General features: G+C 54.4%; 1 protein-coding gene across 1 annotated transcript in view; it reads left to right on the plus strand.

Annotated features, from left to right (window-relative positions):
• ARHGEF17 (Rho guanine nucleotide exchange factor 17) overlaps nt 1-22,855 on the plus strand; it is a 249,539-nt gene that overhangs the window by 189,883 nt on the left and 36,801 nt on the right. Inside the window, exons 4-5 of the mRNA XM_065423342.1 lie at nt 4,760-4,876; nt 6,025-6,117. Coding sequence (XP_065279414.1) covers nt 4,760-4,876; nt 6,025-6,117 — 210 coding nt within the window. The remainder of the gene's footprint in view (nt 1-4,759; nt 4,877-6,024; nt 6,118-22,855) is intronic.

The raw sequence follows: 22,855 nt of genomic DNA on the forward strand, positions 1-22,855 counted from the left end.
CGACTCACACCCTCTATTGTATCACAATGCAGCAATGGAATGGGGAACTGAGCGGTGGGGGGGATTTGCTCATCGGTTCTAGAGGACCAAGCAGTCTGGGTGTGATCCAGAACCCTGCATCGGCAGTGCTGGGCTTGTGGAATGGCTGCTTTCCCCTCCCCTGTGATGGAGCCAGCTCGGAGCGGCAGGTCTTCTCCCGCAAGTAATTTCCTTAGAAATGTACTGAACAGATGCAGCATCTTCAATGTGGGGGGGCTGGAAAACACCCAGCTCTGCTGCTGCACCCCAATCCCACCCTGTGCCATCGTCCACCTCAGCTATGTCAATACACCCCAATCCTACCCTGTGCCATCCTGCCCCCAACTCTGCCACTGCACCCCAATCCTACCCTGTGCCATGCTCCCCCCAACTCTGCCACTGCACCCCAATCCTACCTTAAGCCATCCTGCGTCCGGTCTGCGCTGCACCCCAGTCCTACCCTGTGCCATCCTGCCCCCAACTCTGCCACTGCACCCCAATCCTACCCTGTGCCATCCTGTCCCCAACTCTGCCACTGCACCCCAATCCTACCCTGTGCCATCCTGCACCCGGTCTGCCCCTGCACCCCAATCCTACCCTGTGCCTCATGCGCCCAGTCTGCCACTGCACCCCAATCCTACCCTGTGCCATCCTGCCCCCAACTCTGCCACTGCACCCCAATCCTACCCTGTGCCTCATGCGCCCAGTCTGCCACTGCACCCCAATCCTACCCTGTGCCATCCTGCCCCCAACTCTGCCACTGCACCCCAATCCTACCCTGTGCCTCATGCGCCCAGTCTGCCACTGCACCCCCATTCCACCCTATGCCATCCTGCGCCCGGTCTGCCACTGCACCCCAATCTAATCTGGTGCCATCCTCCACCTCAGCTGTGTCAGTGCACCCCAATCCTACCCTGTGCCATCCTGCCCCCAACTCTGCCACTGCACCTCAAACTTGACATGCAACCTGCTGTTCTGTCTAGTTATGGCCCCGTCACTGTAGTATCTGAGTCCATCTTCCAGTCCTCAGCTCCCACAGAGCTCTGCTAATGTACATCAGTCCTGGCCCACGGTGCCCTGTGCTAATCCAGCTCTGGCAATGCGCCCCCTCTGGCATCACTGCTGAGTGCCGGCAGCTGTCGCTCACTGGTTCAGGGGTTGGCAGCGGCGTCTGATGCTGTGTTCGTCTGCTCCACATAGAATTATGTGACGTTCATCACTGTATCCTGTGGGAAAGGAGACTGTTATTGGACGATACCCCTCTAGTCATCCATTGTTCCTGCTGGAGGGTCAGGGTAAAGAAGGGGGAGGAAAAAGCCCTAGAGATGACGCTGCCTGATCCACTGCGTTGTGTTCCTTCTGTGGGTTGCAGCAGTTGGTCCTAAGTGACTCACCCAAGTCACACAGGAAGCTGGTGGCAAAGCCAGAAATAGGAGCCAAGTCTTCTGAGTCCAATTCCTCTACCTTAACCACGAGACCCTCCTTCCTGGGGACGGCTAGATACCCAATCCAGGCTTTTGGGCCAGAAACCCTGCCTTTCCAAATGCTTCCACTAGCCCTGCCGCCGCCTTTCCTGCTGGACCAGGGGCTGCGGTCCCTGTATTATTATTAGTTATCTATATTATCACAGTGCCTACCAGCCCCACTCACAGACCAGGACCCCATTGTGCCAGGTGCTGTACAAACACAGAACTTCTAAAGCACAGTTGATTCTGTGATTACACATGCCAGCTTGGTTAATAGAAGCGATGAGGTTCTGAAAGACAAAGGGAAGCCAGGTGGGAAACAGCTGACAGTTGGATGGCACAGGCTTTGCGCGCGTGTGTGTGTGAGAGAGATTGACAATTTTATTAATTATCCACCTGGCAAACACAGCAACGATCTAACAAAGTGTCCGTTGAGTGAGCCAACAAGTAGGATTGGGTTAGGAACAGGGGTGCCGGAACAGGGGTCCAGGGGCCATGGCCCCACCACTTTATACCAGTTGTAAGGGCGAGCGATGGGGGGTAAAGAGGAGCGAGTGGAGAGGGGTGTCTTGGGGGGGAAGAGGTGGTGTGGGAGCAGGGCCTGAGGGGAGAGGCAGTGTGGGAGCAGGGCGTGGGGGGGGAGAGGTGGTGTGGGAGCGGGGCCTGGGGGAAGAGCAGGGGCGGGGCCTGGGGGGAAGAGGTGGTGTGGGAGCAGGACCTGGGGGGTAGAGCCAGCGCGGGGGCGGGGCCTGGGGGGAGAGGCAGCGTGGGGGCGGGACCTGGGGGGAAGAGACAGCACGGGAGCAGGGTCTGGGGGAAGAGCCGGTGCGGGGGCGGGGCCTGGGGGGAGAGGCAGCGTGGGGGCGGGGCCTGGGGGGAGAAGCAGCGTGGGGGGGGGACCTGGGGGAAAGAGGCAGCACGGGAGCAGGGTCTGGGGGAAGAGCTGATGCGGGGGCAGGGCCTGGGGGGAGAGGCAGCGTGGGGGCGGGGCCTCGGGGGAGAAGCAGCGTGGGGGAGGGACCTGGGGGAAGAGATCGTGTGGGAGCAGGGCCTGGAGGAAGAGGTGGTGTGGGAGCAGGGCCTGGGGGGAGAGGCAGTGTGGGAGCAGGGCCTGGGGGGAGAGGCGGAGCAGGGGCGGGGCCTGGGGGGAAGAGGTGGTGTGGGAGCGGGGCCTGGGGGAAGAGCAGGGGCGGTGCCTGGGGGGAAGAGGTGGTGTGGGAGCGGGACCTGGGGGGTAGAGCCGGTGTGGGAGCGGGACCTGGGGGGTAGAGCCAGCGTGGGGGGGGACCTGGGGGGGAAGAGGCAGCGCGGGGGCAGGGTCTGGGGGAAGAGCTGGTGCGGGGGCAGGGCCTGGGGGGAGAGGCAGCGTGGGGGCGGGACCTGGGGGGAAGAGGCAGCACCCGAGTCTGGAGGAAGAGCCGGTGCGGGGGCAGGGCCTGGGGGGAGAGGCAGCGTGGGGGGGGGACCTGGGGGGGAAGAGGCAGCGCGGGGGCAGGGTCTGGGGGAAGAGCTGGTGCGGGGGCAGGGCCTGGGGGGAGAGGCAGCGTGGGGGCGGGGCCTGGGGGGAGAAGCAGCGTGGGGGGGTACGTGGGGGGAAAGAGGCAGTGCGGGAGCAGGGCCTGGGGGAAGAGCTGGTGCGGGGGGCAGGGCCTGGGGGGAGAGGCAGCGCGGGAGCAGGGTCTGGGGGAAGAGCCGGTGCGAGGCCTCAGGGGAAGAGGCGGCGTAGGGGCAGGGCCTCGGGGAAAGAGGCGACGTGGGGGCGGGACCTTGGGGAAGAGGCGGTGTGGGGGTCAGAGCCACGTTTCGGGCACTGGTGGCCCCTCCACTTTTAGGGAGCTTCCGTCACCCCTGGTTAGGAATCGATTCATCCATTCTTCCAAGCAGTCTTTAAACTCACATTCATGCTTCACTGAAGGCAAGCCCAGGCGAATGCAGCAGGAAGCTCCTCGGTCAATAAGGCTAATGCTGGAGGTTAGATGAGGTGATCAGCCCATCTCACAGACTGCCCCGATTTAGTCCATAATGTGCTTTCTAGACACACACACACACAGAGGCGCCCACTCCGTGGGTGCTCCGGGGCTGGAGCACCCACGGGGAAAAATCAGCGGGTGCTCCACACCCACCGGCAGCCGAGCTCCCCCTGCCTCCTTCTCCCCCCACCGAGCGTGCTGCGTCCCCGCTCCTCCCCCTCCCTCCCAGCACCTCCCCGCACCCCCCGCCGCCTAACAGCTGTTTGGCGGCACTTAGGACTTTCCGGAGGGAAGGGGAGGAGCAGGGACGCAGCACGCTCAGGGGAGGGGGCAGAGAAGAGGTGGGGTAGGGGCGGGGACTTGGGGGAAGGGGGTGAAATGGGAGCGGGAGGAGGGCAGGGACTTTGGGGAAGGGGTGGAATGGGGGCGGGGTGAGGGAGGTGGAGGGGCGAAAAGAGGCAGGGCTAGGGGTTGAGCACCCACTGGGCAGAGGGGAAGTCGGCATCTATGCGCGCGCACGCACACACACTCTATTGTTGAGGAAGGCCATCTACCCTGTCCTTTTAGAAAACAAACCAGGCCTTCAGAGGACATGCTTTAGCTCAGGGGTTCTCAACCTTTTTCTTTCTGAGCCCCCCCAACATGATATAAAAACTCCCCGGCCCACCTGTGCCACAACAACTGGTTTTCTGCATATAAAAGCCAGGGCTGGCGTTAGGGGGTAGCAAGCAGGGCAGTTGCCTGGGGTCCCACGCCATAGGGGCCCCCGCAAAGCTAAGTTGCTTAGTCTTTGACTGCAGTCCCAGGTGACAGGGCTCAGGGCCCTGTGCTTCAGCCCCATGCAGTGCGACTTCGGCTTTCTACCCTGGGCCCCAGCGAGTCTAACGCTGGCCCTGCTTGGAGGATCCCCTGAAACCTGCTCGCGGCCCCCCATGGGGCCCCGGACCCCTGGTTGAGAACCGCTGCTCTAGCTCTGCCCCGCAGAAACTCCCCCGGTTCACAGCTGCAGTGAATACTTGGCTTTACTGTTAAGCTTTACGTTCATATTGTCTGTAGCACAAAAGCAAACTCTGATGACCAGGTCCCCAGATTAATGGGAAGCCTGGGTGAAGCAAGGCACAGACAGTCGGCCATGCCCAGAGTCAAAGGTGGGGACTCTGCTGCTTCTCCAGCCCTTTCCAGACCCCGGGGTTGCTCGTGTGGTTTTGTTCCCTGGTTTTCTCTGTATGACGTGCTCAGAGAAAGCCTCTCTCTCATCCTGGAAGACCCCCCCCCCTCATTGGTCTCTCTGTTTTGCTCCCCCAGTTTTCCAAGGACATCCTGGTGAGCATTTATTCCGCATACATCGATAACTTCCTCAACGCCAAGGATGCCGTGAGAGTAGCCAAGGAAGCCAGGCCGGCCTTTATGAAGTTCCTGGAGGTAGGTTGCTATCCCGGCAGGGGCAGCTGAGCAGCTGATTTGGTTCTGCAGCTCAGTAGGTACAGTCTACGCATGTCCAGAGATGAGTGGCCAGACTCGTCCCTCCATTGACCGGGGTTCAAGGGGCATCATGCTGGAGCGCTCTGGTAGGGGCGCGGGGAGTGGGAAAGAAAACGTTAGAGGGAACAAATTTGCATTTATCTGGCCAGGATTTTTCCATGTTCCTGATTCTTTTATTGCAGATATTTGGGCCAGCTCCTCAGCTGGTGTGAATCGGTGTCACTCCACATCGTCAGCTGGTGTGAATCGGTGTCACTCCAGATCCTCAGCTGATGTGAATCAGTATCACTCCATTGATTTTATTGGCGCTACACCCTTTTACACCAGCTGAGCGTCTTGCCTCTTGTGTCTGAATGAGAACTTTCTTCCTTCCCGTCCAGCTTCTCCTGCTCCAACGCCCCAGTCCTGTGCTGCTGGCACTAGCCTGACACCACAGGAGTGACCGGGCTCATTCAGCATTCTCACTGAGATCCCCGTCTGAGCCAGATTATGCCCTGGCTGTTCTCTGCAGACAGGGCTTGTGGACATGTAGCAGATCAGCTCTGAGGCATCATGCCTCTGTGGGCCAGGCTCAGGCATGCTATCAGGCTCAGAGTGGGGGAGAGGGGCTGGCCACACCCCCAAGCCATTTAGCCACACCTCCTTGGTTCAGTCTTCAGTGGTGGAGATAAGCATGAGTTTCTAGCCTGGGAATTCCCAAGGTACTGGATCTTGATGCTGTCTTTGCAGTCTCCACCTAGCTGTGTTTTGTGCATGGTCTGGGACTGATTGTAGCTCGTCCTGAGCCTCAGACCATAGGAACTGGATCAGATCTGAGGTCCATGCAGTCCAGTGACAATGGCCAGAACCAGATGCTCAGGGGAAAGCATAAGACCCCTGCAGTGGGGAGATGTGGGGCTGTTGCTGCTAGTGATGATAACGCTGGATGCTCTCGACGTCTGTGTGAATGCCTTACGGAATCTGGTTACGTTCTCAGCCATGACCCATGCGGTGTTCTGTCCCTGTGAGCCGTGGAGTAAACCACGCAGCCGCTTAGTCTCATTTCTGACGAGAACCCCCTCTCTCCTCCCTTCCCCACTGTTCTGCAGCAAAGCATGCGGGAGAACAAAGAGAAGCAGGCGCTGTCGGACCTGATGATCAAGCCTGTGCAGAGGATCCCGCGCTACGAGCTGCTTGTCAAGGTGAGGCGGGGCGGGGCCAGTGCGCTACAAGGGCACGGCCGCATTTCCAGAGCGACATGGCGGCCCGCCAGGACTGTCCATGCGCTCACTGTCCCCACTGGCCTGTAGGCTCTGAGAGGAATGCCATGAAGCCGTCTGTGGGGCAATGCAGATCGGCTGGGCAGTTGGGAAGAGGTGTAAGTTGGATGCAGTGAGGTCGGTCACCCCATGAACTCCGGGGGAGCTGATGGAATTCCTGTTTGTAGAGTTGGTCACATTCGGCTTGGACAGAGCCCCCAGGAACACTCCGAAGGGAGCGATCCTGCATTAGTGGGGGACAGGCTGGGTGATCATAAGAACGACCATACTGGGTCAGACCAAAGGCCCATCTTGCCCAGTATCCTGTCGTCCGACAGTGGCCAATGCCAGGTGCCCCAGAGGGAATGAACAGAACAGGTAATCATGAAGTGATCCATCCCCTGTCACCCATTCCTAGCTTCTGGCAAACAGGCTAGGGACACCATCCCTGCCCATCCTGGCTAATAGCCATTGATGGACCTATCCTCCATGAATTTATCTAGTTCTTTTTTGAACTAGGCCAATAGGCCTTTTCCCTCTCTGAAGACGGTACCTGAGTCGGCTTGGTGCGGGCTTGCTGAGGGAGGTGTGGTTCACTGGTGTGAAGTCAGGGAGCTGAGTTTGAGTCCCACTTTCATTGCTTTCGGGTCAGGCGTTTGCAAGGTTTGGAAGGATGTCGCGTCCTCGCTGGTCCATTGATGTCAGTAGGACCCACAGGTGCTTCACCCAGCTGAGAACTGACCTTTGACCTCCCTGGCCTGTCTACACAGGCGAAAAGGCGCCTTTTCCAGTTGAGTCAGCTGAGCAGGGCTGAGCGGTCCCTTGGATGCCTGTGTAGATGCGGTTTAATGCCTTTCCAGTTGTACTAGCTGGGGTGGGAGCTTGGGCCACAGCCCAGCCAGCTGACCTGACTTTGAAGGTGTTGAACTGTGTCTACACAGCTGTTAAGGAGGGAGTCTGGTCCTGTTCGGCTGACTGGGCTCACCCCATTGAAGAAAGGTTCTTTCTCCCCATGTAGACAGACTGTCTGGGCCTCTTTTTCGCATGGTTTCTACGTGTGTTATGGGGCCGGATCACGAGAGCCTTCCCAGATCTCTACCCCATCTCCAAAGGGGAGTCTGCTTGAGTACAAACAAATAAAGCCCGAACCAAGGGCGTCAGGATCTGGCCCGTTTCTCTCTGTAGGATGGCTCAGGGGTCCTGAGCTGGAAGGGTTTAGAGACGAGTTCACTGCACTCGTCCATAACAGGGCTCTTTGCTTTTCTGCGTGTCTCGAATTCCATGCAAGAGGAGACTCCCTGGAGCCTCTTGGGAATGCCGAGCGCCCTTGCCACGCTCCCTGTGCCTTGCTGGGTCACAGGCGTTCATCAGGGCTTCTGACAGTAGCAAGCACAGGGCTCCTGGCAGTGTGACGGGTACCTGGGTGGGCCAGCGCTGCCGAGGGGAACCAAACCAGGATGGCTCAGTAAATCTTTGCAGGGTAAAGGTCCCTTTGCAGAGGAAAGAGGGGCAAGGTCACCCGAGAAATCCCTGACTGCACTGTTCCCCCATCCCACCGAGGGGTTGGGTGCTAATAGCTAAGGCATTGCAGCGAGCAACCGATCAGACGAGCCAGTCGCTGAGCTGGGGGGAAGCTGGGAAGAGCCTACGGGTCTGGGAAAAGATTAGATCTATCTAGACCTTAGAGCGAGAGCTGTTTGTAAGGAGCACCTTCCAGTGACGATGGGAGGGGCTGGTCTATTTAAATCCCGAGGGGGGTGGGTAACAAAAGGCCCCACCCCCTCAGCGAAGGGAGGAACCAGAGCCCCAGAACTGAACAGAAGAGGGGTGCCGGACTGTCGGATCTGGAAGACGAAATTCCCAGCAGGATTTGCAGAACTGGTGCAGCACAGGCCAGAGCTCTGCAAGTGTCCCCTACAGCGCTCCACCGATGGGCCAGCTCCCCTGGCCCGGAAAGGCCACCTTGGGGCATGAAAGGGCAGGTCAGTCTACATGGCCCATCCAGTCTAGGGGCTCTCTTGAGACTTGCCCGTTAGCACCGACCGACTGTGTTTTTGGGCTGTGGACAATTGTCGCCTGGGAACAGCGGGGAGACCCATCCAAATTCTCTCCCGTCGGCCTCCTTTAGCAGCCGCCAGATGGCCTAACCAAAAGAAGGCTGAGGGGAGATATGATTGCTCTCTCTAAATATATCAGAGGGATAAATACCAGGGAGGGAGCAGAATTATTTAAGCTCAGTACCAATGTGGACACGAACAAATGGATATAAACTGGCCATCAGGAAGTTTAGACTTGAAATTAGACGAAGGTTTCTAACCATCAGAGGAGTGAAGTTCTGGATCAGCCTTCCAAGGGGAGCAGTGGAGGCAAAAGACATATCTGGCTTCAAGACTAAGCTTGATAAGTTTATGGAGGGGATGGTATGATGGGATAGCCTAATTTTGGCAATTAATTGGTCTTTGACTATTAGCGGTAAATATGCCCGATGGCTTGTGATGGGACACTAGAGAGGGTGGGATCTGAGTTACTACAGAGAATTCTTTCCTGGGTGCTGGCTGGTGAGTCTTGCCCACATGCTCAGGGTTTAACTGATCGCCATATTTGGGGTCGGGAAGGAATTTTCCTCCAGAGCAGATTGGCAGAGGCCCTGGGGAGTTTTCAACTTCCTCTGCAGCGTGGGGCACTGATCACTTGCTGGAGGATTCTCTGCACCTTGAGGTCTTTAAACCACGATTTGAGGACTTCAATAACTCAGACATAGGTTAGGGGTTTGTTACAGGAGTGGGTGGGTGAGATTCTGTGACCTGCCTTGTGCAGGAGGCAGGGCCGGCTCCAGGGTTTTTGCCGCCCCAAGCAGCGGCGGGGGGAAAAAACAGCCGCGATCGTGATCGGCGGCAGCTCCACCGCGCCGCTTTCTTCTTCGGCGGCAGGTCCTTCCCTCTGAGAGGAACTGAGGGACCCGCCGCCGAAGAGCCCGACGTGCCACCCCTTCCCCTTGGCCGCCCCAAGCACCTGCTTGCTGGGCTGGTGCCTGGAGCCGGCCCTGGCAGGAGGTCAGACTAGAAAATCATAATGGTCCCTTCTGACCTTAAAATCTGTGAGTCTATGAGACAGCTGTCAGTAACCAGGATTTGAAGTAGTGACATCAGAACTCTCTGCTGTCCCACTGCTGGGAGGGCTCACGGGGATGGATTGCTGTGGTAACCGTGCTGCAGCCCTGCTTAGCCGGCTGGTGGCCGGCTCTTTGGTGCTGTGGAGCTAATTGCTGCTGGCACACAAAGCTGCATTTGCATTGCAGAAAGGTGGGAGGAAGTGGGTAGTGAGCCCCAGGTGGCTATAGCATTACAGCACTACAATGGGAAGCAATATGTACCTAGAACAGGCTTTCCAAGGCTGCCAATTTCCCGTGGTGTTTAATAGAGCTTTGGTCTTAGTGCAGTAAATGGAGATTTGTAGAATGTTTCTCCTCATGGGGTTCGAGGGAGCTGGGATCCAAGTGGCATTTTGGCCCTGCAGCCTTGCTCCCGAGAGGTGTGTGCAGCGCGGTTAAAACCAGTCACACTCAGGGTATTTTCTGCATGTTAAATGTCAACGCTGATCCAGAGACTATGAATTTGAATTTCTGCTCTTGTTGGCCGAGGGCTGGAGAAGAGAAAGCAGCTCTTAGAACTGCAGCTGCGGAACAGTTTGCCTCCAGGGCTTCATGTTGTAATGTACTGGCTAGTGTGTCTGTGTGACCACTGCCTTCTACTGGATGGAGTCAGGACGGCTAAATTCTGTGTCAGAAGCCCCGTACTTCCAACAGCCAGTGGAGAGTCTTCTTATGTTAGGGGATTGTGCTTTTGGAGCTGGAGGATCTGAGTTCTCTCCTGACTGTCTTTGTGAACCTGTGATTGGTGCTGGCCGGGTGTGAAATTCGACGTGGCCACGAATTTGGTACCATAGACTGGTATAGAAGTGTAAAGGGGTGAAACCAGGGAGTAAAGGTTAAAGGTAGGATTAGGGTTAGGGTAAAGGTAGGTGCGTAGATTGTAAGCTCATAGGGGCAGGGACCATCTCTTTGTTCTGTGATTGTACAGCATCAGCATCTAGCCCAGGGCTGTGACCTGGGTCCTAGACACTATGCTAATAATAAGACCAGCTCTCTGATAGAATTGCGATGAGCATCTTCCACAAGCCTAAATACATAGATGCCTAAATACAGAGATGGGGCCAGACCAAATCCCTGGATGTATGGAGATGTATAGAGATCCCTGCATCAAACACCCCCAGACTTTGCAATTAAAGGTATTTCCAGTGACTGTTATCCAAGCAGCCCCTTCTAGACAGAGCTGGGTAAAGTTCTGCCTGTCTAGGTCCGTATATCATGCTCACTACCCTAGCGGATGAACAGCCTCGCAGCAGTTTCTTATTGCAGAGATCTTTACCACCAGTTGCTTCCGTTTTTATTTGCACAGGATCCATGTCTCCTGTGCTTGGCTCTGAGTTGCAGGTTCCAGTGACCCCAGATCTCAGTGTGAAACAGAGTCCAAACCAGCGGGGTTCACCTAGTTTCATTTTGAAACCATGCCGAGCTGCTAGCGTCACATGATTACGATGTAAAACTGTGTATCGTTTAATACAGGGCCTGGATTCACTACCAAGGAGCCTCCCACCTATCAGCAAGGTCCTCCTTGAGCTTCACCTTTGTAATGAAATCCAGACACTAGGCAAGTTTCAGAGGGGATTGAGAGATTGACGTTCGCTGGCCTTGTGCAAGGGCTGCCTTCACGCCGCCACCGTGGATTCTCTGGCCTTTCCCAAGTGCTGTCGCCAGCCGTCGAGAAGATCGCAGTACTCAGTGGTTTGAGCATTGGCCTGCTAAACCCAGGGTTGTGAGTTCAATCCTTGAGGGGGCCACTTAGGGATCTGGGGCAAAATCAGTACTTGGTCCTGCCAGTGAAGGCAGGGGGCTGGACTCAATGACCTTTCAAGGTCCCTTCCAGTTCTAGGAGATGGGATATCTCCATTAATTTATTTTTATTTATTTAATTTAAGCAGCCACAGAGGCAGCTAACGAGATCCACAGGCAGGTAGGCAGCAGCGCTCCTTTCAGCTGCGTCCTCCAGCCTGACATCCTTTTCACAGCAGACCAGCCGTCCAGTTCAGTGACTGTTGGTTCAAAGCATTGCCAGCCCCACGTCTGTGTGTATCAGGGCTCTAGACGCCACGTTGAGCTGAAAGCCTTGTCCGTGACCAGGACTCCCTCCATCCTTCTTCCCCCTGATTTGTCCACTGACCTTTCATTCCCCAGGGGCAATCATTTATTCCCTCACTAGCTGTGGAGGAGAGACTTCACATTGGCACTCAGAAAAGTGTATCCACCACTAGCCACTCTCAGGGCTGGCTGTCAGGCCTGGTCTACACTATCGCAGTAAATCGATCCAACTTACACAACTTCAGTTACGTGACTAACGTAACTGAAGTCGATGTAGTTAGATCCACTTAACTCAGTGGCTACACTGCGCTGTGCCGACGGGAGAGCATCTCCCATTGACTTCCCTTATGCTTCTCGGGGAGGTGGAGTACACAAATCGATGGGAGAGTGCTCTCCCATCGATTTAGCATGTCTTCACCAGACCCGCTAAATTGATACTCGCTGCATCGATTGCAGCGGTGTCGATCTACCAGTAAGTGTAGACATGCCCTCAGTGTTCAAGTTTCTTCACACAGCCCTGCCATCACTCCTGATTCCATCCAGTCGCTCCTGATAACCCCATTGTCCATGGGCACCACACAGCAATATTGGTGTTGCCAGCACCTCTGCTATTCCAGTCACTCTCCCAGTGGTAGGAAACTTGCGTCATGTTTTGTCCAGCCTTCTCTAGAAAGCTCTGGATAAGGGGAGCAGCTGCAGGAGTCCAAGGTTCAGCTTCAGAAAGTTGAAGCTAACTTTTTTCTTTTTGCATTGCAGCCGGCTGGATGCCAACCCCACACACGCAGTATAGCTCCTCTTTAAACACACACGGCATGGGAATAGTCGCCGTTTGAGCTGGGATTTCTGGAATGGCACATAAAACAATCACACTGTATAAAAAGGATCCCAATATTACAGAGGTCACTTAAGCCCCAATTTGAAATGCTGCCACCTCTGGGGTAAAATATAGCAACAGTTTAGTACAGGAATTAGGGAGAAAACCGCTGTACCCAGCTAAAACTACAGAAGTTTTAAAGAAGAAAAACAAAGAATACTACGTGCAGATGCGGTCGCCCCATCTCAAAAAAGCTATATTGGAGTTGGAAAAGGTTCAGAAAAGGGCAACAAAAATGATTAGGGGTATAGAATTGCTTCCGTATGAGGAGAGATTAATAAGACTGGGACTTTTCAGCTTGGAAAAGAGGCGACTAAGGGGGGATATGATAGAGGTCTATAAAATCATGAGTGGTGTGGAGAGAGTAAATAAGGAAGTGTTAGTTCTTCTTCAAGTGATTGTTCACGTCCATTACACATTAGGTGTGCGCGCGCCACGTGCACGAACGTCGGAAACTTTTTCCCTCAGCGGCTCCCGTCGGGCCTGCAGGGTCTCCCCTCCCGCCAGAGCGGCGCCCCGCTCTAGCGTATATATATCCCTGCCGGCCCGACCCTCCCTCAGTTCCTTCTTACCGTCCGTGGCGACGTTGGAACAACTCTGTCTCTCATCTGAGAGTGTCCCTTAGCATAGTAATTAGTGTTACAGTTATCAGTTCGTTAGTAGTTAGTAGTTAGTGTTAAGCTAGCAGTTATCAGTTCTTTACAAAGGCTTAAACTCTTTGTGTTAGGTGTTTGGCTAACCCCGGCACCGGCCCTGGGCGGCGGGGCATGCCGCACGCCCAAGGCTTCAAGGCTTGTGCCACGTGCCGCAAGCCTATGCCATTGAGTGATCCACACAACTCGTGTCTCCGTTGCCTGGGGGAAGCACACCAAAAGGAGCGCTGCAAGATCTGTAAGGCTTTCAAGCCCAGGACTAAGAAAGAGAGAGACTTTCGCCTTAAGCAGCTGCTCATGGAGTCGGCGTTACAGCCCTCCACTTCTACAGCACCGTCAACCTCGGTGCGGAGTGCCCCGGCATCGGTTCGGGATCCGATGCCGGCGGGGCAACCTAAGCCTACGGCACCGGCTCGGAGGGAACACCCCCGGCACCGGTCCTCTTCGCCGGCTAAGCCGAAGGGCCAACCCAAGGCCCGAGGACGTTCCCCGCACAAGAGGGTAGCGCCCGCGAAGACCGCAAGTGCCACTAAAGCCGTTGCGGTCCCAATACAGATCCCGGTGCCAGTGGCTCCGGCGCCGAAAGGCCCGTCGAGCCCCGGGATAGGCGCGTCGAGTGAGGAGGAAGGGCTGGAGGAACTGTTGGAACAGCCCTCCACCCCGGACACATTTGAGGCAGCAAAGGACCTCATTGAATTGTCCGCTGAAGGCACCCTCCGCGCTAAGGACATTCCGCCGAGACTGCCGTCCAAAGGCAAGCCGGCGATGATGCGCCCATCACGGTTGCCATCTCGGCACCGTTCGCGGCGCCAATCCCAGTCGAGCTCCGCCTCGGTGGACTCCCGGCTTCCCTCCGCGCAGCGGGCCGCACAACCGTCGGGCCCCAGCAGACGCGAGGCACCGGCCCAGCAGCCCTGCTCGAGCAGGCACCGGGACGTTTCGGTCGCGCGATCCCTGAGACCGTCCTCCCGCAGCCGCTCCCGGTCCCGGGGCCACCGGTACCGATCCAGGTCCAGGTCGGCACGGCGCTACTCCCGGTCCCGGTCACGAAGGCACCGCTCTCCAACCCCGGACCGGCACCGCCCCACGGCACCGCCGTGGCCCTCTAGATCACCGTCCATTGTTTCGGAGGTGGACTCGGGCCATTCCAGCAAATATGCCCACAGAGTGCAGGCCAGTAGGGAGCACGAAGCCTCTTGGCAACCACAGTGGGGCCACCCAGGGCAATGGCCATTCTGGACCCCTTGGGCCTACCATCAACAAGGCCCCCCGTCCAGAACCTCGAGATCGGGCCCCTCAGGACACCGGTCCCGCTCCCCACGGTGGCGCCCACCCTCCCGCAGGGAGTCCACGGTATCCAGGCCGCCAGAAAGGGAAAGGGCCGACTCGGCACCGAGCCCGGCACCGTCTCAGGCCCACGTCAGAGAACGCACTCCGGAGGAGCGCCCTGCTGATGAGGAGTTACAGGAGGAAGAGGACGCACAAAAGGCCATGACCTCCTCCTCCTCACCAGACGAAGCCGTGGCGGGCACAACAGTGTCCGGTCCTCCCCCGATTGACCATCGGGCACACCAGGACCTGCTCCGCCGAGTAGCCCTCAATTTGGGGGTGCAGGCAGAGGAAACCGTAGAGCAGGAAGACCCTATGGTCTTCTAAGCCCGGAAGGCCCCTCCAGGATTGCGCTCCCGCTCATAAAAATGGTCCAATCTAATTACAAGACCGTATGGCAAACACCAGCCTCCGCGGCGCCTACGGCAAAGGGCGTAGAGAGGAAATACTTCGCCCCATCCAAGGGGTTTGATTTCCTATTCTCCCACCCAACCCCATGTTCGCTGGTCGTCTCCGCGGTCAACGAACAGGAGCGACATGGCCAACAGGCCCCGGCCCCCAAGGCCAAGAAGGCAAAACGCTTGGACTTATTTGGGAGAAAGGTCTACTCGTCCGGAGGCCTCCAGCTGCGGATCGCGAACCAACAAGCGATCCTGAACAGGCACAATTTCAACTCCTGGGCATCGGTGTCCAAGTTCAAGGAAGCCTTGCCTCAGGGCTCGCAACCTGAGTTTGCTGCCTTAGTAGACGAAGGGAAGGCGGTGGCCAAAACCTCCTTACAGGCCTCACTTGACTCCGCTGACGCAGCCGCTAGGACAATTGCGTCAGGAGTGGTAATGAGACGCTCGGCATGGCTGCAGGCTTCCGGCCTTCCCCCAGAGGTGCAAAACACCCTCCAAGACCTTCCGTTTGAGGGTTCAGGCTTGTTTTCGGACCAAACGGATGCCAGACTACACAGCCTTAAGGACTCTCGAGCTACCCTCAAGTCGTTGGGGATGCACACCCCAGTGACGCAGAGGAAGCCCTTCAAGCCCCAACCTCCGCAGAGGTAGTACCACCCTCGTCCTAGACAGGAGCCGTACCGCAGGAGGGGCAGGGATAACAGGCGTAGACGCAACAACACGCCCAACCAAGGCCAAAATCAGGGCCAAAACAAACCGCAGCCGGGAAACAAACAAGGGTTTTGAAGCTGCGATCGAGGACAGTGTACCAACCTCTGTTCCGGATCCCCCCCTGTGTTTCAGGGACCGCCTGTCCCGTTTTTACCGTGCTTGGTCACGTATAACATCGGACCGCTGGGTCCTACGCACAGTGGAGGCAGGATACACCCTTCAGTTCTCGCCCCCTCCCTCCCACCCCCCAACCCCGTCCCTCTTCAGGGACCCCTCTCACGAGCAACTCCTCTTGCAAGAGGTGCAAGCCCTCCTCACAGTGGGAGCGGTGGAAGAGGTTCCTCCGGACCTCAAAGGGAAAGGGTTCTATTCAAGATACTTCCTCATTCCCAAAGCAAAAGGGGGCCTTCGTCCTATTCTGGACCTACGCAAGCTAAACAAATACTTGCTCAAACCACGTTTCCGTATGGTCTCCCTTGGTACCATCATTCCATCCCTGGATCCGGGAGATTGGTACGCTGCCCTCGATATGAAAGATGCCTATTTTCACATCGCTATCCGACCGGCCCACCGGCGGTTCCTGCGCTTCACTGTCAGCCAGCGCCATTTCCAATTTACAGTTTTGCCCTTCGGCCTGGCAACAGCCCCGCGCGTATTCACGAAATGCATGTCCGTGGTAGCAGCTTTTCTTCGAAAAAGAAGGATGCGCGTCTACCCATACCTGGACGACTGGCTCCTAGCGGGCCGGTCGGAGGCCGAGGTTCGCTCCCATGTGGCATTGACGCTACAGGTGTTCCACGAACTCGGTCTACTGGTCAATGTACCCAAGTCATCACTGGTCCCTACGCAGAGACTGGACTTCATAGGGGCAGTCCTGGACTCAGTGGCGGCCCGGGCGAGTCTCCCCGTGTCGAGGTTCCTGGCCATTCAGAAGGCCGTGAGCTCCATCCAGCAATTCCCCACGACCACGGCCAGATGTTGCTTACAACTCTTGGGGCACATGGCGGCCTGCACCCACGTAGTCGGACACGGCCGCCTCAGACTCAGGCCGCTGCAGTTGTGGCTGGCCGAAGCATATCGCCCCAACAGAGACCCCTTAGACCTGGTCGTGACTATCCCGGCTCGGGTGTCGAACGCCCTCCGTTGGTGGCTCGATCGGCAGCAGGTTTGCGCGGGAGTCCCTTTCGCCGCCCCACAGCCCGTTCTGACGTTAGTAACAGACGCGTCGGACCTGGGTTGGGGGGGCGCACCTGGGGGACCTGCGCACTCAGGGCTTGTGGTCCAGGGAAGAAAAGTTGCTTCATATCAACCTGAAGGAGCTAAGGGCGGTTCGCCTCGCCTGCTAAACCTTTCACGCTACCATGAGAGGCCACAGCGTGTCGGTTCTGACGGACAAAACTACCGCCATGTTCTACATAAACAAACAGGGCGGGTCCCGGTCCTCTCCCCTCTGTCACGAGGCACTCCGCCTCTGGGACTTTTGCATAGCCCATTCAGTCCACTTACTAGCGACATATCTCCCGGGGGTCCAAAACGGACTAGCGGACCACCTCAGCCGGTCCTATCTCATGCACGAGTGGACGTTGAAGCAGGACGTCCTGCGTTCAATCTTCCGGAGGTGGGGGTTTCCCCAGGTGGATCTCTTCGCCACCGAGGACAACAGCCAATGCCCCCAGTTTTGTTCATTCCAGAACCGCAGTCCGGGCTCATTGGCAGATGCCTTCGCAATCCCGTGGGGCGGGAGCCTGGGGTATGCCTTCCCCCCATTCCCGCTCATCCACAGGGTCCTCCTCAAAACCCGCAGGGACAAGGCGACAGTCATCCTTATTGCCCCGGCGTGGCCACGTCAGCACTGGTTCACGTCCCTGTTGGAACTGTCCGTGTCCACTCCGATAACCCTCCCCCTCCATCACGACCTCATCACACAAGACCGAGGTCGCCTGCTCCACCCGAACCTACCGTCGCTGCATCTCACGGCGTGGTTTCTCTCTGGCTAAACGATAGGGAGCACGGGTGCTCTCATGAGGTCCAGCAAGTCCTCCTTGGTAGTAGAAAGCCCTCCACAAGAGCGACCTACCTTGCCAAATGGAAACGGTTCTCCCACTGGTGTGAGCCTCACCACATCCAGCCTCTGCAGGCCTCAATCCCATCAATTCTAGACTACTTGCTACACCTCAAGCATCAAGGGCTCGCCCCCGCCTCAATTAAGGTGCATCTGGCTGCCATATCGGCGTTCCACCCTGGGGAGTTGGGAGTTTCGGTGTTCTCCAACCCCACAGTAGTCCGATTCCTCAAGGGGTTGGAGAGGGTGTTTCCCTACTCGCGCCCACCGGTCCCCGCGTGGAACCTCAACCTGGTCCTCACTAAGCTCATGGGGCCGCCCTTTGAACCCCTAGCCTCTTGCTCCCTCCTGCACCTCTCATGGAAGGTAGCGTTTCTCGTGGCCATCACATCGGCTAGGAGGGTATCGGAATTGAGAGCCCTCACTTCGGAACCTCCTTATACAGTTTTTTATAAGGATAAGGTGCAACTGAGGCCGCACCCCAAATTCCTTCCAAAAGTGGTCACGCACTTTCATATGGGGCAGGACATTTGTTTACCGGTGTTCTTCCCCAAGCCCCATACGGACCCCAGCCACCGCAGCCTGCATACCCTGGATGTCCGTCGGGCCTTGGCGTTTTATCTAGACCGCACCAGGCCATTCCGCAAATCGACTCAGCTGTTTATTGCCGTTGCGGAGCGAATGAGAGGCCAACCTATTTCGACGCAACGCTTGTCGGCATGGATTGTGCTTTGCATACGCACGTGCTACGAGCTCGCCAACGTACCAGCCCCGGAGATCAGGGCTCACTCAACTAGGGCCCAGGCGTCCTCAGCGGCCTTCTTGGCACAGGTTCCGCTCCAGGAAATCTGTAAAGCAGCCACCTGGTCGTCGGTGCATACCTTCACAGCCCACTACGCGATCCATCATCAGACCAGAGAGGATGCGGTTGTCGGCAGGGCTGTGCTTCAATCAGTTATTCCTTAACTCCTACCCTCCTCCAATGGTAAGCTTGTGAGTCACCTAATGTGTAATGGACGTGAACAATCACTCGAAGAAGAAAAAACGGTTACTTACCTTCTGTAACTGTTGTTCTTCGAGATGTGTTGTTCACGTCCATTACACTTCCCACCCTCCTTCCCCTCTGTCGGAGTCACCGGCAAGAAGGAACCGAGGGAGGGTCGGGCCGGCAGGGATATATATACGCTAGAGCGGGGCGCCGCTCTGGCGGGAGGGGAGACCCTGCAGGCCCGACGGGAGCCGCTGAGGGGAAAAGTTTCCGACGTTCGTGCACGCGGCACGCGCACACCTAATGTGTAATGGACGTGAACAACACATCTCGAAGAACAACAGTTACAGAAGGTAAGTAACCGTTTTTTACTCCTTCTCATAATACAAGAACAAGGGGCCACCAAATGAAATTAATAGGTAGCAGGTTTAAAACAAACACAAGAAAGTATTTTTTTCATGCAACGCACTGTCAACCTCTGGAACTCCTTGCCAGAGGGTGTTGTGAAGGCCAAGACTATAACAGGGTTCAAAAGGGAGCTAGATAGATTCATGGAAGATAAGTCCATCAATGGCTATTAGCCAGGATGGGCAGGAATGGTGTTCCTAGCCTCTGTTTGCCAGAAGTTGGGATTGGGTGACAGGGCATGGATCACTTGATGATAACCTGTCTGTTCATTCCCTTTGGGGCACCTGCCATTGGCCACTGTCAGAGGACAGGATACTGGGCTTGATGGACCTTTGGTCTGACCCAGTGTGGCCGTTCTTATGTTCTTATGTAACTGGCAAAGCTTGAATTTGGCCAGGACATCTCCCTGGCTTGCGCAGTAACAATGCCACTTCCTACTGCAGCTGTGGTTTCCGTTGCTGGTCTCCTCTCCTGGGACTTGCGGTGAATCTGACCTTGCTGAGTCTGTAAGATTTTTAGACAAGATCACAGCTTCATTTTTGTTAACTTGCAACATGTAGGCCACTTGTTTTGACCCTTAGTAATTACCTGTTTCTGCTGCCGTCGGTTTGTCTGCCAGTGCTCTTCTTGATGATTTGCATACCCACAATGTATCATCCTCAAGCTTTCAATGCCAGTAGTTTAGCGGTCACCCTAACCTAATTATGGATGTGTTTTAACTGGCTGGCTGCTAATGAAAATAAGGGATCCAAGCCAGTCAGTTTCCCATGTCTTGTCTTTGTTTCAGTAATATTTGCAGGCAAATGGAATGATCTCACTGGTCCCTGAATAAGTAAATACTGCTTTTGTGCCGCATACAGACCCAGACATCTGAGGTTTCCACAGTGAATTAAGCCAAGGGGCATTGCCAAAGCTGTCAGTGCACAGACACTGTGCAGACTAGGGAAGAAGTGTAATTCACCCAGCAGGGGGCGGCGTTCTAGGCAAAATAGGAAGAATTTTTAACCAGTGCCTACAGGTGGTTAAACTGGTTGTCAGGTCAAGCACCAGGTAATCTTCTAGAGCATCCTTAAAGTTCTTAGAGGCCAGCTGTGAAATCTGATTTATCACTCGCCACCTGACCACGAAAGCTAAAGACCTCCCTCAATTTTTTTATCCTGAGCTCTGGATTAGTCCCTTTTGGGGTTTTAAAAATAACTCTGCTGAAAGGATCAAATGTTACCTATTAGGAAACAAGATTCTATTTACTTGAGCAAAACCATAAAGCAGTTGACAGGGCTTGCTACCACAAATGGCTTTTATTTCAGGATCTCTGAATTCTCAGCATTTCAGTTCTGTAAATAAAACAAGCTGTTGTTAGAGAGTAAAGCGATTGTTTGCAACGAGTTTAGATTGCTTGGTCTATTTAGCGTGGCAAAGCGAAGGTTATTTGGGGGGGGTGGGAAGAGGTCTTGATCATGGTTTGTAGCTTCCTACCTGGGGAGAAGATTTCAGATAGAAAAGGGCTTTTAAATCTAACAAGCAAAAAGCATAATAAGATCCAATGCTGGAAGCTGAAGCTAGATCATTTCAGACTAGAAATAAAGTGCCCCTTTTTAAAGTGAGGGTAATTAGCCATTGGAACAATTCACCTAGGGATGTGGTAGATTCTCCATCACCTGATATCTTAAAATCAGGATAGACTTCCTTAAAAATGCGCCCTAGTCCAACCACAGGAATTCTCTGGCCCTGGTGATGCAGGAGGTCAGACTAGATGATTGTGAGGTACTGAGATACTACAGTAAAGAAGGGGTGGCATATAAACACCCTGGATAGACAGATGACCATCATGGCCTGAAAGTCTATGAATTGGGGAAGTGTTTGCTGCTTTTGTTTTTCACGGGATTAATACATGTAAACCACAAGTGTTACCATTTCCAGAGAATATGCTCTCGGTCACTGCCGTTGATGGAACCATCTCAGACTATATCCAAAAAAATCAGAGACTGCAGCTCTGAACATTAATAACTAGACCAAATGAATGTGCCTATGAAATCTTCCCCATTATCCCAAAACAGTCAAGCCCTCAGTCAGTGCCCTGCGAAAATAATGGGAATGGTGGCTTCTGGTAGTCTGAAACCTGAGTGGGAAATAGGATTCTTTTCCAGCCCTGCAACCAGTAGTTTTTTAACTCCCTTCTGCTGCTCTCTTTTGCAAAGGCTGGGGTTACACGTACTCTCCAAACACTCCAGGAATGTTGATTTAGGTGCACAGTCCCCTGATGGGACTGTTCAAAGGGCTGCTGCTGATTATTTGAGTGCCCAGAAATGCATAAGATGCCTCCACAAAACACATAAGACAGGACGCAGTCCTTACCCCGAGCACTGTACTAACTAAATTCAGATTGTCACAACAAGTGAGGGGCATAGACAAGAGGGGGGCAGGAGGATAAAGGTCGCAATTGTCAAGTCGCTCAGTGACTCAGTGTAGCTGGAAACGTTCTTCATCAGACAGGGAATTATCAGCCACGCCCAAATCAGTCTTTAGCCCTTGGTTCTGGGCTCCATGTTGTGACCGTGGTTGCTGGAGGGGGCCACACTGAGAATGCTCAGTCAGGGCAAACGGTAAAGAATGGGGCAGATTACCCCCAAAACTGGTGGTTTATTCTAATAATTAGATTCACCAAGCCAGCAACAAAACAGCGTCTACAATACCTTACAAGTTACCCATAAGCCAAAAATACAGCTCCCCTAAAGCAATCCAGCCCTAGGCTCCCATCTAGACAGCCAAGTAAATCTGGTGAGGATTACTTAAAATCTTATTCACCATATATAAAGTTCTACCATTCCCAAGAAATCGGACACATACCCACCAGGTCAATGAATATTTAAGATCTCACCCAAATTCATGTTTGCAGCCAATTCTTATTTAATCTAAGATTTATTAAAAAGAAAAAGTTCTTGTGCCTAAAAGATCATTATACCTACAGATATGAGTACAGTCCTTAGGTCAGTTTCATAGCAGAGATGGTGAGCTGCTGACTTGTAAAAGTTCTTCCAGAATCAATTTTGTAAGTTATTGTCCATGTATAGAGTTTGTTCAAATTCTTGTTCAAGTGATGGATTCTTGTGATGGATCACTTGATGATGACCTGTTCTGTTCATTCCCTCTGGGGCACCTGGCATTGGCCAGTCAGAAGACAGGACACTGGGCTTGATGGACCTTTGGTCTGACCCAGTATGGCCATTCTTATATTCCATGAGAATTTTCAGGGTAATCCAGAAGACCTCAGTCATGTGACTTAAACTTCCCCTGATAAAGTTCAAGCAGATCTGAAATGACAGGATCAGGTCCTAGAGTTCTTTTATAGAACTCTGTGAGGCTACGATAGCCTCTTGACAGCCGATAACACAGCAGGCATTCCTTGGACAAAGAATAGGTAATATACATTGTTGCTTTGAAGTAAACATCCTATTTCCTATGTATACACAGGTAATTAATTGCATTGATTAGCATAAGGTAATTATCCTTCCATGCAGTTCATAGACAGTTTACTACAAACTTGAAAGAGAAATATAGACAATGATGTTATTAAATGTTAATATTCCTTTTTGATCTCTGAATCAATAGAATATAGTAACAGACAGAAACAGAAGTTTAGCATCTCCCAGCTGATTAGATCACATTGTTAACAGCTAACAAGGTATAGGTAATCACAGGCAAATACAATTAGTATTTACTTCTAATTCTCTATTACAGAACCCTTGTCCATTTAACACGGCTTTGAAAACGATCTACAAGAAATGACCCTGTTTATCACTTCAATACTTTTCTAATATGTCCTTTAAAGGTTGATTTTAGGACACGGCCTGCTGGTTGCTTAACACTAGCTGGCTCAGTGTCACACATGTATATTGTCCAAACAACCAACCAACTCACAAAACTTCCAGCTGGGGCTTTCTACCCCGTCACAACAACCACGGCTTCCCACCTGGCGCCTCCCTTCAGGAGAGTCTCTTTTCCCGCAGCTCCTCTCTGCAGTCCCCCAGCCCCTTTATAGGGGACATCTGTCCCCTTCA

Source organism: Emys orbicularis, chromosome 1 (genome assembly GCF_028017835.1).
Source record: "Emys orbicularis isolate rEmyOrb1 chromosome 1, rEmyOrb1.hap1, whole genome shotgun sequence".
NCBI lineage: Eukaryota > Metazoa > Chordata > Testudines > Emydidae > Emys > Emys orbicularis.